The sequence below is a fragment of the Setaria viridis genome, chromosome 9 (genome assembly GCF_005286985.2).
Source record: "Setaria viridis chromosome 9, Setaria_viridis_v4.0, whole genome shotgun sequence".
NCBI classification, from domain to species: Eukaryota; Viridiplantae; Streptophyta; class Magnoliopsida; order Poales; family Poaceae; genus Setaria; species Setaria viridis.
In genome coordinates this window covers 43,476,316-43,490,938 of record NC_048271.2, presented here as the reverse complement: position 1 = coordinate 43,490,938, position 14,623 = coordinate 43,476,316, and the positions used below count along the sequence as shown (strand labels likewise).

Genomic DNA, 14,623 nt, shown 5'->3' with positions numbered 1-14,623 from the left:
GAATGTGATGCCGCTTATCGTCGGTTCATAGATGCTCTCTTTAGTTCGTTTGTGGGCAGAGCATCAGTTGAAAAGAACGGATGCAAACTGCAGTGCTTTTCCATCAGGTTCACGTCACCACTCACCAGTGGTCCTAAGCTACCATTTTTGCCTATAAAAAGTTCACTCTGCCCTTCGGAAGAGCACTCCCAAACTTGTACATGATGCAGGCGGACAAGGAGGAGACTGCGGCGGCGACGGCCCCCGCGGCCGGCAAGCCGCCGAGCATCTGCGACAGGCTCCAGAGGGCCTTCCATGCCCGGCCGGCGTTCCGGCCCCTCCGCCGCCTCACAGTCCGCCACCAGGACGGCGGAGCTGCTAAGCCCGCCGACGCCGGTGCTGGCGCCGGCGCTGCGCATGGGCCTGCCCCTAAGCACAAGCACAGCGGCCCGCCAGTGCCGGCCCCACCGCAGCCACTCACGCCGTCGCCGGCTCCTGTACGCTTGCCGGCCGTCGCCAAGAAGGCGGCGGTGGCCAGCGCGCCACCGGGGCCGCCGGTGCCCGCGCCACCGCCGGACGTCACGGACGGAATGGTGACCGCGGCGGATGCGAAGGCTGGGGACAAGGCTCAGCAGACCAAGGCGAAGACCAGCTGGGTGGGCTCCACCAGAGTCCGCAAGGCGCTATCGTCCAAGTAGGGACCTGAACAACGTCCGAGTCCCGCCTTTGCTGCTAACTGCTAAGCTTCCGGACGCTCGCATCGCAGTTCTTGTACGCAAGGGTTCAATTTGCTGATGGATGTGCTTTAGTCGCGCTCTCTCCCTTGTTGAGCCCCTTTGTGAATGTGAGCGTGAGCACGTTGATATGGATCCCATGTGGGATATGGTTGGACTAAGCCAACAATTTCTCCCTAGCCTTGTTTGATTGATCTATGAATATATAATGTATATGGTGCGAAATCATAATCATGAGTAACATACTTTTGCATTAGCATCTAATGGTATCAATTTATCATTTAAAAAATATTAATTTTAGATCAAAATATGTTCTATTAGAGTAATCATTGGTCAAAGACTCATGGTAAAACAACAAGATACATATAAGACAAATGAGTAATAAATTACCATAAATACAATCATGATATACATGTGACTATAACCAAATAATATCCAATACCACTTACCACCCACCTAACCAAAGAATATGCTTGAATACTTTTCATAATATTAGAGAAGATGGACAATTAAACCTAAGCCTAGTTATTGCCAACACCGATAAGATGATAAAATTATGAATCCAAAGTAAAATAAAAAAGGTAAAGTTTAACATGCAAATAGGTCACGCACTTACGCCACCTGAAGCAGCTCGCGTGAGAAAAGAATAAGGGTTGTTAGGTTATAGGTCTAGTGTTTGGGCTCAGGAACTGCTCCCTTCCCAAACCTCAATTCCTTAGCGGAAGGGTGGACGACAAAGCGGTAGAGTGACCCATGATCTTGGTGATGGCTGCGGGTGATAGGTGGATGATGAGGCGCCGCTGCACGTCGGGACCGTCGGAGCCATGTATCCATAGAGGTAAGAGAGCAGTAGGGCGTATAAGGCGATGAGGAAACATCAGTAGGAGCGGTGGTGGAGCCTATAACACGAGCAACTCAGGCATAGAAGAATAGGCAATAATGGTATTTGTATGAGAAAAATAGAAGAGGTATGCGTGGTCAACAAGAAAGAGCATATTTCACGTATAAGAAAAATGTAGGGAATAACAGATCATATTAATATTGCACGACCGTTACAATGAGTTGGTAGAGAAATTGAAGAGTATGATGGCGGAGCTTGGGCGGAGATGAGCTGTGAAGGTAGTGTTAGGGTTTCCATACCCCCTAAAATGCATCATCTGGGTCGTTGAGCCATGATCCAATGGATATAAAAAACGACAGTTCTAGGGCAACAAAATCAGTGTGTGGGCGGCGCTTCAAATAGAGAACATGCCTAGCAGCCTAGGCCGTAAACCCACATAAACCACTCTCTCAGCGCTTCTGCCCGGACGAACCCCAATCCCCAATCCCCTCTTCCCGATCTCAGCAATGGCGAACCCCGAGGTGAGTGGATCTTCTCCTCCCCTCTTCTCTACTCGCCGTAGCGATCTAGCAGCAACCGCCGCGTGGTTCCTCTGCCCGATCTCGCTCGCCTGCTCTACTTCTACCTGCTGAGTGCTGACGGGGGCCGTCGGCGGCGCGCGTGTTGCTCCTACGCACGCAGGCATGGGTCCGGCTCCTCGAGGAGGACTTCTCCGCGCCCTGCATGGAGGATCGCTTCTGCGTGCCCTGCGCCGCCGCCTTCTGCAACCACTGTTGTGGCGCGCACCACCGCGGCCAGGGCCACCAGGTCGTCGTCCGCGCCGCCGCCGAGGGGGCGCAGTCCGGCGCGGCGCAGGGCCCCGCCCGCGGCGGGGGCAGGGACTCGTTCTGCGTGACCTGCGGCGCGGGCTTCTCCGCCGCGCTCTGCGGGCACCATGTCGGGCACGACACCTTCCGCGTCGTCGTCTATGGGGGCCGGTACTGCGCGCGCTGGACGGGCTCGGAGCCGTGGTTCCACATGTTCACCGGCACTGAGGTACGCATCTTTGTTTTCTCATATATCTCCATGAGCGCAATCAGTTACTGCTACTGCTTTGTTGTTGCGTCGCGGTGGATCTGCCCGCGAACTTGAATTCTGAAATCCTGATCGCCCCGAGCTTATCTATTTGCATCTTCCTACTTAGCCTTTGAAATCTGGGGTAGCGCGCGATTCGCAAAATTACTGTGTTCTGTGTCATGTTCAGCATATTTAGGTGTTCTAGAATGGGTTGGTTCCCCAGCCTCGTATTTCTTGCTAGGACCCTCTGGACTCGATTGTTCATACAAGTTCCTGAGAAGGTCCATGCATCTGGTTATTAGCCCTCCTACACAACACAGAAATAGAAGAATAGTAGGAGGAATAACGGTTGGTCTCTGCAAATCTGTTCGTGGTGTCTTTGGTGTGAGGAACGATTGGTGCTATGGTGTACCATCCGATGCTAACTTCGAACTTGATCTAGTTGATTGACGATTTGGTGGTATGTTTTATGGCTACATTGAATCGTTGCTTTATCATCACCTCATCCATGTGACGGTCCTGCAATAGACCATAGCTATCTATGATATGCGTTGATCCAGGAAACCAAATACCCCAAATAGAAAACAATACACTAGATTTCATTCCTTGGCTTTCATTTACGTGAAGATAACTGGTTCTTATTAGGCATTGTGTGGTTTCCTTTCAACCAAAGACTTGTTTATCTGCTCTTAGTCGTGTTGGTTCTGATGCTCTCCCATCTGTTTTGACTACCTTTGCATGTGCAGAGTTACCGTGACGAGGAGGGTTACATCCTGTTTCCGCTGCATCCCTGCTGTGGCGGGAGCAGGTGCCAGAACTGCGGCCGGTGCTGCCGCTAGATGAGGCCCAGGCACCGAGCAGCGTGCATGAAAATCAGCTGCGTACTGGCCGACTATATGGCAACCGCAAATTGGCTTCTGGATTCTAATCAGTTGTGATTCGTGAAAACGAGACAATGGTTGTCGTGCCGTAGTTTGATTTGTTCCCTTCCGTAACTCGTCTATCGTACTGGTGCATCGTATGCTGCTACACTTTCGGATTCTGAATTTACTGCTACCTGCTTGAACTTGGATGTTGTTGTCGTCGGTCTATCTTGCTGGTGTGTCGTGTGCTGCTGCACTTTCTGATTCCTGCTTGAACTTGGATGCTGTTGTCGTCTATATTTCGTTAGGTGTTCGATGGTGGCAGTGTATGTTTCCGGGCTTCAGGTTTTGGTTGCTGATTAATACGGTCTCTAAATGCGTTTGTTCATGCTAGTTTCAGCGAATTTCCCCAGTATAATAGTCCTGCTACATGGAATCATTTGAGTAGGTTTGGGGAAGGTCCGGTGATAACATATTCTGCAACATTGGAATTTGTAGTGGTTTTCCATGACTTTGCATGCTCTTTTAAGTTCTGGAAGCACTAGATATTTCTTTTCAAAGTAGTACAAGCAATTACACATACTCTGAATCTGCTGACAGCACACACCACATTACAACTTTATTTACAATGGTGACACCTTGTCTCTTTCTCTCAAAGAAAACTCTCTCTCGTGCGTGCACCTCTGTCTGACTGTCTCTCTCTTTTCCCTGTAACCCTTTATCATGGCCTCCCAAGACCAACTGCAAAATCCTTCAAACAGGACAATCCTTTGCCACGGTCTCCTGAGACCAACAGCAAAACCCTCCAAAAAAAACAATAGCTCTTGGAGGCTACATGCATGCAGTGCGATAGACACGTTTTCCGACCCTTTGGTAGTATGGTTGACAGATGCTGAAAGCACTCGAAACGGACATGGTGCCATTGCTGACCGATAACTTGAAGATTTTGCGTTGATGATCATGCCAACTTCTGGATTTGCTGAATGATCAGGTCTTTCTCCTCATCAAGTTCATCGTCACCTGTATAAAGGAGCAAAAACAGCGATCTTACAATACTTCCATGACATCTTTCCTCGACATTATGGTGTTCTGGTCTGTTCCGAGTCTAGATTCCCCAACTGGCCAAGTGGTTCAATGTGGAAATAAGACATCCATGCACAACAGTACCTTTACTTGTAGGAAGATTGTGGAGTAGCTTCAACAGTTCTCGGCGATTCTCTAGCAAAGCTTCAATTATAGGGCGAGGCTTGTTTGGATTGGCAACAAATACCTGTTTGAACACAGGAAATGGTTAATAGGGGCCATTCAAATGCACGGCCACATATATCTGTATGTACACTTAAATTAAGATGACACCTTGAAAACGTGGAAAGCGCATATTCTGATATTTTTGCTTGAATCCTACAAAAGGTGCAGGTTATTAGAAACAGAGCTACAGGATCAATTTGAAGTGCATGAAAAAGTTAAATATTCACGCAGGACAGAGCCTTTCAATGAGTGCATGGATTCAAGGTTTAAGAATATCTATATCAATGTATTTCTCAGTAATAAACCATCCAAATGCACTTCACGGGATAAAAAAGAGGGCGACTGCTGAAACTTTTCAGATAGGACGTACAGTTTTATGCAGGATGAGAAATTACATTGTTGAAGCGAGAGTAATGTAGTGATCGTAAAAAAATATTTTCTTTTATTTCCAAAATAAAAGTTAAAACAATATAAATAATACCTTTAGCAGATTGATCATAATATTCAGAAAACGAACTTCCACGATGTATCGCTTCATTATTTGAGAGTTAGGAGCCTCCAGTAAAAATTCTGAAAGGAACTGACAACGACAGATGGCTCTATAAGTTTCCTTCTGAAGTGAATGAGATGATAATATGGTGAAGCTGAAAAATAGTCAAACCTTCATTGCCTGCCTTCTCGTTACATAATTAGCAGACGACAAGAGCCTTGAGTAGAGTTCAAAGAACTGGAAAAGATTACTTGATCAGAGGATACATAAAAACAAACAGAATGTATCTGGCATGCAGGTAATCTGATTCAACCGTTCAAGTATTGACACAACTGCATTACAGTTTTAGAATAGGGCATTAGTGAAACAACATACAACGCTACCCTTTAGAGTATGCTTTAATGGAACTTTATGCAACAAAAGTTTTCTGCTGCCTTTTGTCTTTTTATCATTGACATGAATAAAGGTGTCAGAACAAGATGGTGACCTGGTCATAGTGGGAACCCAAGAATTCTGCAACTACAATTTCGTGCTTGGTAAGCAGATCCTGCAACAATCTTATAAAAAACAACCATCAATATTGATTCTTCAACAATCAATATGAGTTAAAGTTACAGAGAAATAAAATTTGCACATGGATTTACCTTGAAGGTGTTCAAAGCATCAGAAGCAATATCAAAGTTTGGCAGCTCAACATACTCAAAGAACAGTTCAAAGCTACCAGATTCCAATATGTATCTGAAAGAGCACTTCAAAATCAAATACATGCAATTTAAATTTTAGGGAACTTGGTGCTATTGTAGGGATCTATCTCAAGTTCTCAGCAGAGTTGAACATGGAATAGACCTGGTCTGACGGCTGAGTTAGTACACGATGCATTAGAAGTTGGAAGTAGAAAGATGTAACTAGTTTTTGTATATTATAACCTGTAAAATTGCTATGGTGTTGTCTTTTTTGACTTCCAAGTCTAAATTAAAAAATCATATGTCCAGCTTCTGTTTTTACTGTTATAGTGATTATCATACATCATCTGAGAGCAAGCTGCTTTTATGTGTTACTTAATATAGAAAAGGAGAGTTTCCAGCAAGGTAGACCCAAAAACATAGATCATCTCAATTTGTTTAAGGTATGCATAGTCAATGAACCATGAACAAAAGGGAATCATAAATGAATGGGAAATTTTAACCCTTACTTTGCTAGTGTTGGGTACTTAATGCATTCTCTTAACATATTCCCACAGTTCAATGCAATATCCACGTTCTTGTAGCTGTAAGAAAATAATTAAACAATTAAACTTAAATAAAAGGATATAATGTAGACACAAAAAATGGATCAATAAAGTCAAAAGCTGTTACCACAAGTAGATGAAAATCAAGTAGCAAAAGGCCCAAACTTTAGCTATACGCAACTAGTTAAGACCTCATTTGACAATTAGAGAAGTCCATAAAGGTGACTATGTGATGTAATATGAGAAAAAAGCAACTAGCTAACTACAGGCCACCTGTCTATAATCAAACTATCACCCAAAAGCCAATGTTCATGTGGCAATGGTTTATTTGACATCTTATAATCAAGAAATGGATGGCTTACCAACCAACAAGGAAATCCAAAAGCTCCAGATGGTTTTCAATATACTGAACGCAGCAATAACTTTCATCAACTTTCTGCCTAAGCAAAATGCACCAGCAGTGAACCAGATCTTTTCTTACCTGCAACCACAGAACTAATCGGTTCAACACGTTGGTATGTAAAAACAGGTAAAGACGTTTAATGGAGAGCCAACATACTGTCCAACCCAAGGAAGGTAGATTCTGGACGAAGAGGGAAATGACATCCTCCTTGCAAATCTCAAGGGTTATTTGCAGGACCTGCTCTTGGTTTGGTTCCACCTCTCCATCACCAGAGATCAACAACCTCAAGGATGAAACGTTTTTCTCAACCTCTTCCAGAGCCTAACAAGAAGGCGACTATGGGTCATGTGTGCACCAAAGAGTTTACAAGTTGCGTTCTCATAATTTGATAAAGAATTCAAAGAAGCCTTATCACCAGCATAATTTGAGAGTAGCAGCTTTCAGGAGCATGGAACAAGGGAAATAAGAAGTTGCATAATGTCAACGCGATAGAGACAAACAAAGCAATACAGGAACGCGACACCCTAACAACTCCATATTACCTACACCAATTTAATTTAACTAATCAGTATTCTGTGGTTCATTCAAGCATCACGACGAGAGGTTCAACGATTGCACATTATCCCATTTTCAACCCATCAAAACATACCACGAGAGTACCACAAGTCCACAACCAATCGGGACTTCTCGATTATATAAAGAAAAAGAATGAAATGATCCCCAGGCAGAGGGGGAGAACCAAACAGCCATGATCTTGGGATTATTACCAAAACTGGACATCAGTCGCTGCAAGATCACGGCTTTGCATCCGATTCCGTCACCGAGGACTATCCAGACCGGCAGCACATGGATCGATCGGGCTATCCAAAGAAAAAGGCGCAGGAACAGGAGGCGCGACGGGCGGGGCGGGGACGCGAGAAGCAGGGGACGGGGAGGAGGAGAGATTGGTAAATCACCTTGGCGTGGGTCCTGGTGTGGAGCGCGAGGAAGGAGTCCTTGATGGAGCGGACCACCTCCTCCGGCGTCGATGGCCGCAGCCGCGACGCCATGCGGAAGAAGAAGGACATCTCGCTCTCGCCTCGGTGATTTTCCCTGTCGACTCGCCGGCCGGCCGACGGCAGCAATGGGGCGTAATAATGCACACTGTCGTCGATGTATGGGGCCGGGCCGGCCTTGGGCGGTTGCGACGCCCTTTTCCGTCTCCTCTGGATTTGGCCGCGCGTAGCTTTTGCTTTTAACCCCTGCCTTTTCTTTCTTTTTCACTCCAGAATATTAAAGATTTATCGGTTATTATGAAACCATAAGTTTGGAGAAAAAGTGTTTTCTGACAAATCACTTGAATACATAGAAAGTTTTATGAACAAATATAAGTAAAAAATGAGCATTTTATAGAAGTTTTTTCTTTTTTGAAAAGGCGGCATTAGCACTTCCACATCATGTTAGGCATTTTTTTTAGAAATAAGGGTACTATAGTTTTTTTCCCCATGAAAAACTAGCAGAAGCACAGCTATATCATTTAAGATAGAGGAAGAAAGTCCGAAGTACCATGAGTGACATTATACAAGATATAAATAGCATACATTTCTCTTTTCACAAGACATATTAGCGTACCCAGTGCTCTCCACAAGCAATTTTCAAGGAATAAATCCTTTTCCACCCTTGTTGCCCTTCTTTCCTCCTTATTTTCTATGTAACCATGTAGTAGCTCTTATCAGAAAAAAAAACATGTGGTTGTCACTTTGATAACACCACACATGTGGGTTTTTTTTTCTTTGATATTCAAAGAAGAAAATAAATAAAGAAATAGATCCCCGTAAATATGCATTCGATCGCAGAAGTATTCACCAACTGCTACTGTATATATGAAATCTGTGTTTGTGTTAACATGAACTGAAATGCACAGCACAGCAGCACATACAATTTGTCAGCATTAGTTGTTTCCCCACCATGCATACTACTAATCTGTACACATTACAACATCGTATATACAAAATCGAGAGTGTGAGATGCACATTCAAGAAACAGACCCCAAGAACAGAACGCAATCTTGTCTTCTGATGAAGCTTTCCTTGCGTGCGTGCGTGGATCTGTATATTCTGATGATCTGCATGTGCCTCTTCCCCTCTGCAAGAACTGTCTCCTACCATTGCTACTAGGTCCTCAGGTGCCGCATGCCCGACGATCGATCACCGGTCACCACTCCTCGATCACCGGCGACGAGTACCGGTAGAGGTCGTACGGTGCCCAGAGGTAGTCGACGGAGCACGGCCGCCGGGTGTCGAGCCGGAGCCACGGCTTGCCCTTGCCGCTCCAATGGAGGAGGCTGATGGGGCCCGGGTGGAGCCCCCGGCATCGGCCCTCGACGTTGTCGCCCCCGAGCCCGTGCTGGTTCCACCGGTGGTCCACCGCCCGGATCCGCCCGGCGAAGACGAGCAGGAACGGAGGCAGCGAGCCGAGGTGGTAGATCCGGCGGCGCTTCTGCACGGCCATCCACTCCTCCACCCGCCGCGTGTACCCGCCGGCGCGCCACTTGACAACGTCCATGACCATGACCCCCGTGTTGAAGTAGCAGGGGCGGCGGCCGCGGAACGTGCCGTTGAGCGCCAGGTGCGACCAGAAGGCGTCGGTGAAGTAGTTGCTGAAGTTGGCGTGGCAGTACTCCGGCGCCGCCAGCACGTGGCCGGCGAGGTCCACGGACGCCAGCGCCCGGATGTCGTCGACCACGACCACGTCGGAGTCGAGGTAGGTGACGCGGCGCACGTCGGCGGGGAGCGTGTCGGCGAGGTAGACGCGCGCGTAGTTGAGCGGTTGGTCCAGCTCCTGCCGCACCGACCGGGAGATGCGGTCGCGGACGCGCGACGGGTCGAACCGGTACACCCGGAGGTCGAGGGACGGGAACGAGGCGCGCAGCGCGGCGGCGAGGCCGCGGTCGTCGGCCTCGGCGGTGAGGAAGTGGAACACCATGCTCTCCGGGCACGCCGTGTGCTGCAGGATGGAGAGCACCGCGGCCATGGTGCCGCGGAGGTAGTTGGCGTCCAGCGTCATGGCGATGTCCACCCTGCCGCCGCCGCCCGCCGCGCACTCGGCGCCGTTCCAGAACGCGGGCGCCTCCCTGAACATCTGGACGGGCTGCCTGATCATCATGGCGCCGATGCGGGCGCCGGTGACCGCATGGCCGGCACCGAGGATAATAACAATAAAGATGGCGACGACAATGGCGGCGCAATTGCAAGACATTGTCCGTCGCCGGAGAGGGGGAACGCAAGGACCGAGAGGCGGCTGAGTGGGGCTGCCGGCAAGGCAGGCAGCAGCGATAGCGGCGGCGAAGTAGGGGAGGCGGGGGAGGTGGCTGCCGCCCTGGTCCTTGGAAATGGTGGGTGAAGGGTTTAGGAGGCGAGAGGGGCCACCATGGGAATGGCGGCGAAAGGAGGCGGAGGAGTGGAGGGCAGAGGGATACATAAAGGTGCCGTCAATGGAGGGCGGTGGCCATGGGGCGAAGGGCTAGGAGACAAGGTAGGAGAAGCAAGGAAGATGGTGGCTAATGACTTCTTGCCTGCTTGGGGTGCTGCCTATACTTGGGTGATTCCGTTTTCCAGCACGGGTGCATTGCTGGATGGATGCCTATACTTGGAATGTTTCCATTACCTGAAAGAATGTACTAGGGGTTCATATTCCAAGATGCCATTCAGAAAAGAATCCAGGCTCTCCCAGATATGCATTTGCAAACATGCGCTGACTAATCACAGTCCCGTCTCATCCCTATTAGCAGGTAGCAAAAGGACATCCTGAAATAAAGGGTAAACAAGGAGCCAAGCAATACGAGTAAACTATGTTTATCTAAGTCTGTTGCTGTCCAGTAGATACCACGGGGCACTGGCACGCAGTCGCAAAATTGGTACAGCTCAAGCGAAAAATAGTACAAATTGTCCACATGAGAACTACACTTCTCCCGTACGCAGGGTAATAATTCACTTAGTACAGATCATCTTTCAAGTAATGGAAGTTCAAAAGGGGAAACGGCATCAGATCAAGGGGATCCCCCCACCAGCATATTCAACCTCCTGCCATGAGAAAACCAGATGATCAGTTCAGGCAGCCCATACATACTCTGAAACATTACATGGCACTCGGAAAGCAAACATGTTATTGGACCTGTAGAGCTGTTGGTTTGGAAGGTATTGAAATGGCAGGTACAGGGATTTGTCTAAATGAATAGAATTTGGCTCACTTATAAAGCATGCTATAATCGGTGCAGTAAAATTGGCACATTTCATTAATGCAAAGATGTATGTTGAAATGTTTTACTGGCAGTGACCATTAATTGGTAGATCAGCCCGGAGAGGCAGTGCTCCATCTGATATACCACAATTATCCATGATTGAAACCAGTATGAGAAACTAGTTGCCACGAGTTTCAAAAACATGGTCAACAGCAAGCAGCCGAAAAGTAATATGTATCATTAAGTAAAGAATGCAACCAACAATTAAAATTAATCAGATGAAATGTAGTTCGAAACAAGCTTCTAAAAGTAATGGTGATTGAACAAAGCCCCTTAAACCAAAAACTGGAAGTCAAGAAATTAAGAGGGTATGCGCAACATACCGGAGCAGGGGCCAATGAAGACACCCAATCTGATGGATTTGTTGGAAGAAGACCCAACGTATTAAGCTGAAGAAGAAAATATATTAATGACCTGAAATGCTTATAAATTACAAGATTATTTTGTTTAACAAACCATTTTAGTGGAACTTACCTTCCATACACCCAAACCCATCGCAGCCAAATTAAGAGCAATGAAGAGCAACTTGGGAGCAATAGTGTCCACCCTTGGGTCCTTAAATGGTTCGAAAACTGCAAAGACAAGGAACAGATGTCTCATAAGAAAAGGCTAATTGTCTGAAAAGGTAACAAAGGCTATTACTATTTTGATATGTGATGGCTTGATTCTATTCTTGATACAACCTAAAGAAATGATTGATGCATCCCAAGCTAGAAAGAGAACCCGATGTAATATATCCTGTTTCCACTTGTCCAGGACCGGGAGAATATAAAAAGCAGAGTGTAACAGAAGTATCGGTTAATGATTAACTAGTTGCAGTCACGATTACATTCTTTTTTTTTTTTTGGTGAAGTGCGCTCATCACTGGGGAAACAAATAACCAGATCAGAGACCACAAACAAAGAAGATTTTTGTAATGCACAGTGGATAGTTTAAATACATATTAAGCTCAAGCAACGTTATGCGCGCTCATATGCTTTGCTAGTAATTGACAAAGGTATTCAAGTGAAATCTGGGGGGTTTGTGCCACCAGCTGCATTGTCATGGTTCATATTTTGAGCACTAGAAACCTTACTACAATGATTTGGAGACTCTAGAATCAATTTTTTTGCGCACTGACTATTCAGCTTTATATCAGGCACAAAGCGACACTGACACTGCATTCTTTTATGGGGCATATCATGTCAAAAAGAACTAAATAACTTTGCACACAATGTGCCTGTGGAACACCAAAGAGCTTACGCAAACATATTACTAAAATGAAAACATGCAAGTTCAGTATGCAAGTATATATAGATAGTAATAACATGATATGGCTGCCACCTATGCTAATTCGTTTTAATGGGGGTCACAGTGCATTACATGTGACCAGCTTTACTGCAGAAAACAGTTACATACTCCTAGCAGCTATATCATGCCATGTTTCTGGCATTCAGCTTCTTGGTTATTTTCATTGCAAATTTGCAACAGTTCAGGATTAGGATTTCAGAACTAGCAACTTCCTATTTTAGGAATGATAAATGTGAACACATCTGATATATCCATTGAACAATGATTATAAGAGTAAGACATTATCTTAGCTTCCCAGACTACGATCCACCTAAGATCACTTGCACATCCAGAATAATTCAATGTGGCCACACATGAGGAGGCGATCAACATTTACAGACGAGTCAATTTGAACATACACATCATGCTATGAACAAAATGTAGATCAGAGTATGGAAGTCAGCAGAAGCAACCATACAGACTGGCACAGAAGTTACAGGATCACAAGGAGGGTACTAAAGGACACCCTGCCTCCTAGTATCCCTTCACTTGAGCAGCTATTTTAAAGTGCTAATTCCAATTATCTGGGCAAAGAACATATACCAAGCTGCTGATAAAACGGAATGGAGGCATGTACAAAAGGGAAGCAATACCTTTTCCAACAGATCGGAGAGCGCTGATAGGCTGCCACAGGGCGGAGAAGGTGATGCCGATGCTGAAGAGGTGGACGGTGCTCCCGGCCATCCACATCATGAAGCCCATCATCATAAGGTTCTTGAACGGCGACTGCGCCACCTCCCACGCTTTCTGCTCGCACCAAGAGAGCACACGCAGATCAGGATCAAGCCCCCCACAAAACCCTGCGCTACGCCTATCGTACCGAGCCGCCAGGCGCGGATCTGCCGGGAGCAACCACGCGAGGGGGGATCGATCGGGGACTAACCTGCGCCTTCCATGCGGCCTCGGAGTCCTTCCGCTGGCGCGCGCCGGCGGCGTCGTCCTGCGTGGCAGCGGAACCATGTGAATTCCGGCACCCTGTACCCAAGCTAGCCGGAAACCGATGGGAGCAAGAAGAGGGGGCGTGGGGCTTACGGCGTCGGGAGCGGATCTGGTGAAGCCCGGCGGATCGGGGACGGCGGGGGAGGCGGAGGAGGAGACGTCGTGGAGCTCCACCGCCCAGCGGCGGGCGAGTCCCTTGCCCTTCTCCATCGCCGGTGCTGGGGGGGTCGACGATCTGCTCCGCCGCCGCGGGCTTCCGGTTTCGGCGTTGGTGGGAGGCTGGGATCGGGACGGGCACCGGCGACTGCTCCTCCCGAGTTGCAACTTGCAACAATCCAACTAGTGGAACGGTAGTTTTTTTGCGGATATGTCCTTAACTGATCACGTATTCGCGTATTAGTCCCAACAGCTTTAGCGGTTTTAGCAGGCCCAAGCCCAACAGCTAAAGCCCGATTCCAAGACAATCCTAACTTAGGCCGCATTTGATATCCACCGCTAAAGTTTAGCACCTGTCAATTGGTTGTTTGGATACTAATTAGGAGTATTAAACATAGGCTAATTACAAAACTAATTGCACAGATGGAATCTAATTCGCGAGACAAATCTATTAAGCCTAATTAGTTTATGATTTGATAATATGGTGCTACAGTAACCATTTGCTAATGATTGATTAATTAGGCTTAATAGATTCGTCTCGCGAATTAATACAGGATTCTGCAATTAGTTTTATAATTAGCTTATATTTAGTCCTCCTAATTAGCATCCGAACATCCAATGTGACACTACTAAAGTTTAGCACCTAGTATCCAAACATCCCTTTAGACTTTTATTTCCGCTTAAAAAAACTTGAGCCTTTTTGTACACAGCAAACAGCATAGAGATACTCCTACCAAAGAACTTCACCATGGATACATGTAAATAAATAAAGGATACTGTAAAAACATGGATGTGCGGTCGCCAAAATCGGTTTTTGATTGGATTCGAAACAAGGCTAGAAATATTTCCTTTTACTTAAAAAAATGTTCGCTGTGCAGATCTTTGATAGCTTATAGTTTTGAGGTTCCTTCACATTTCAAAATGAAGTCAATAAGAAGCAATTGATCCTGATGAGTGGAGAAAACTTCTTATATGCCATCTAAAAAAAGTCTTGATCTTTTCACCACCATTAGAAATTATGAGTTCCCGTCTATGCTATTCGTTGAAATTTTCATTATCCTCTGTTCGGATCGATGGC

The 14,623-nt window shown here is 46.6% G+C and overlaps 5 protein-coding genes across 6 annotated transcripts; 2 read left to right on the top strand and 3 right to left on the bottom strand.

The window, feature by feature from the left end:
- The first annotated feature begins 166 nt into the window (after nucleotides 1–166).
- LOC117836755 (uncharacterized) lies at nucleotides 167–972 on the top strand. Its single transcript, XM_034716242.2, has one exon. The coding sequence runs from the start codon at nucleotides 201–203 to the stop codon at nucleotides 675–677; it is 477 nt and encodes a 158-aa protein (XP_034572133.1). The 5' UTR covers nucleotides 167–200; the 3' UTR covers nucleotides 678–972.
- A 109-nt stretch (nucleotides 973–1,081) lies between these two features.
- On the top strand, nucleotides 1,082–3,676 carry LOC117840929 (uncharacterized). Its single transcript, XM_034721478.2, has 3 exons — nucleotides 1,082–2,075; nucleotides 2,236–2,589; nucleotides 3,357–3,676. The coding sequence occupies exons 1-3, from the start codon at nucleotides 2,061–2,063 to the stop codon at nucleotides 3,447–3,449; spliced, it is 462 nt and encodes a 153-aa protein (XP_034577369.1). The 5' UTR covers nucleotides 1,082–2,060; the 3' UTR covers nucleotides 3,450–3,676.
- A 315-nt stretch (nucleotides 3,677–3,991) lies between these two features.
- On the bottom strand, nucleotides 3,992–8,015 carry LOC117840928 (putative MO25-like protein At4g17270). 2 transcript variants are annotated; one of them, XM_034721477.2, is made up of 11 exons: nucleotides 7,799–8,013; nucleotides 6,999–7,163; nucleotides 6,802–6,920; nucleotides 6,404–6,478; nucleotides 5,856–5,949; nucleotides 5,699–5,758; nucleotides 5,383–5,448; nucleotides 5,203–5,301; nucleotides 4,830–4,874; nucleotides 4,641–4,743; nucleotides 3,992–4,493 (listed from the first exon to the last, which is right to left on the bottom strand). In XM_034721477.2, exons 1-11 carry the CDS (start codon nucleotides 7,907–7,909, stop codon nucleotides 4,432–4,434), a joined length of 999 nt encoding a protein of 332 aa, XP_034577368.1. In that variant the 5' UTR covers nucleotides 7,910–8,013; the 3' UTR covers nucleotides 3,992–4,431. The 2 variants fall into 2 exon arrangements, with proteins under 2 accessions (XP_034577368.1, XP_072146775.1); XM_072290674.1 differs by lacking the exon at nucleotides 4,830–4,874 and having other exon boundaries at nucleotides 7,799–8,015.
- A 665-nt stretch (nucleotides 8,016–8,680) lies between these two features.
- LOC117841072 (probable galacturonosyltransferase-like 4) lies at nucleotides 8,681–10,513 on the bottom strand. Its single transcript, XM_034721642.2, has one exon. The coding sequence runs from the start codon at nucleotides 10,299–10,301 to the stop codon at nucleotides 9,036–9,038; it is 1,266 nt and encodes a 421-aa protein (XP_034577533.1). The 5' UTR covers nucleotides 10,302–10,513; the 3' UTR covers nucleotides 8,681–9,035.
- Nucleotides 10,514–10,659: 146 nt separating this feature from the next.
- On the bottom strand, nucleotides 10,660–13,736 carry LOC117841073 (ER membrane protein complex subunit 4). The gene is made up of 6 exons (XM_034721643.2): nucleotides 13,483–13,736; nucleotides 13,334–13,390; nucleotides 13,044–13,197; nucleotides 11,596–11,693; nucleotides 11,445–11,510; nucleotides 10,660–10,903 (listed from the first exon to the last, which is right to left on the bottom strand). Exons 1-6 carry the CDS (start codon nucleotides 13,597–13,599, stop codon nucleotides 10,865–10,867), a joined length of 531 nt encoding a protein of 176 aa, XP_034577534.1. The 5' UTR covers nucleotides 13,600–13,736; the 3' UTR covers nucleotides 10,660–10,864.
- Between the last annotated feature and the right edge of the window lie 887 nt (nucleotides 13,737–14,623).

Coding starts and splice junctions, on each gene's coding strand:
- LOC117836755 (XM_034716242.2), top strand. CDS start 201: ATGATGCAGGCGGACAAGGAGGAGACTGCGGCGGCGACGGCCCCCGCG.
- LOC117840929 (XM_034721478.2), top strand. Junction 2,590..3,356: donor ACATGTTCACCGGCACTGAG/GTACGCATCTTT, acceptor TTGCATGTGCAG/AGTTACCGTGACGAGGAGGG.
- LOC117840928 (XM_034721477.2), bottom strand. CDS start 7,909: ATGTCCTTCTTCTTCCGCATGGCGTCGCGGCTGCGGCCATCGACGCCG. Junction 5,759..5,855: donor ATGCTTTGAACACCTTCAAG/GTAAATCCATGT, acceptor AGATTGTTGCAG/GATCTGCTTACCAAGCACGA. Junction 4,494..4,640: donor CAATCTTCCTACAAGTAAAG/GTACTGTTGTGC, acceptor TCCTTTATACAG/GTGACGATGAACTTGATGAG.
- LOC117841072 (XM_034721642.2), bottom strand. CDS start 10,301: ATGTATCCCTCTGCCCTCCACTCCTCCGCCTCCTTTCGCCGCCATTCC.
- LOC117841073 (XM_034721643.2), bottom strand. CDS start 13,599: ATGGAGAAGGGCAAGGGACTCGCCCGCCGCTGGGCGGTGGAGCTCCAC. Junction 11,694..13,043: donor TCTCCGATCTGTTGGAAAAG/GTATTGCTTCCC, acceptor TTGTCTTTGCAG/TTTTCGAACCATTTAAGGAC. Junction 10,904..11,444: donor CTTCATTGGCCCCTGCTCCG/GTATGTTGCGCA, acceptor TTCTCATGGCAG/GAGGTTGAATATGCTGGTGG.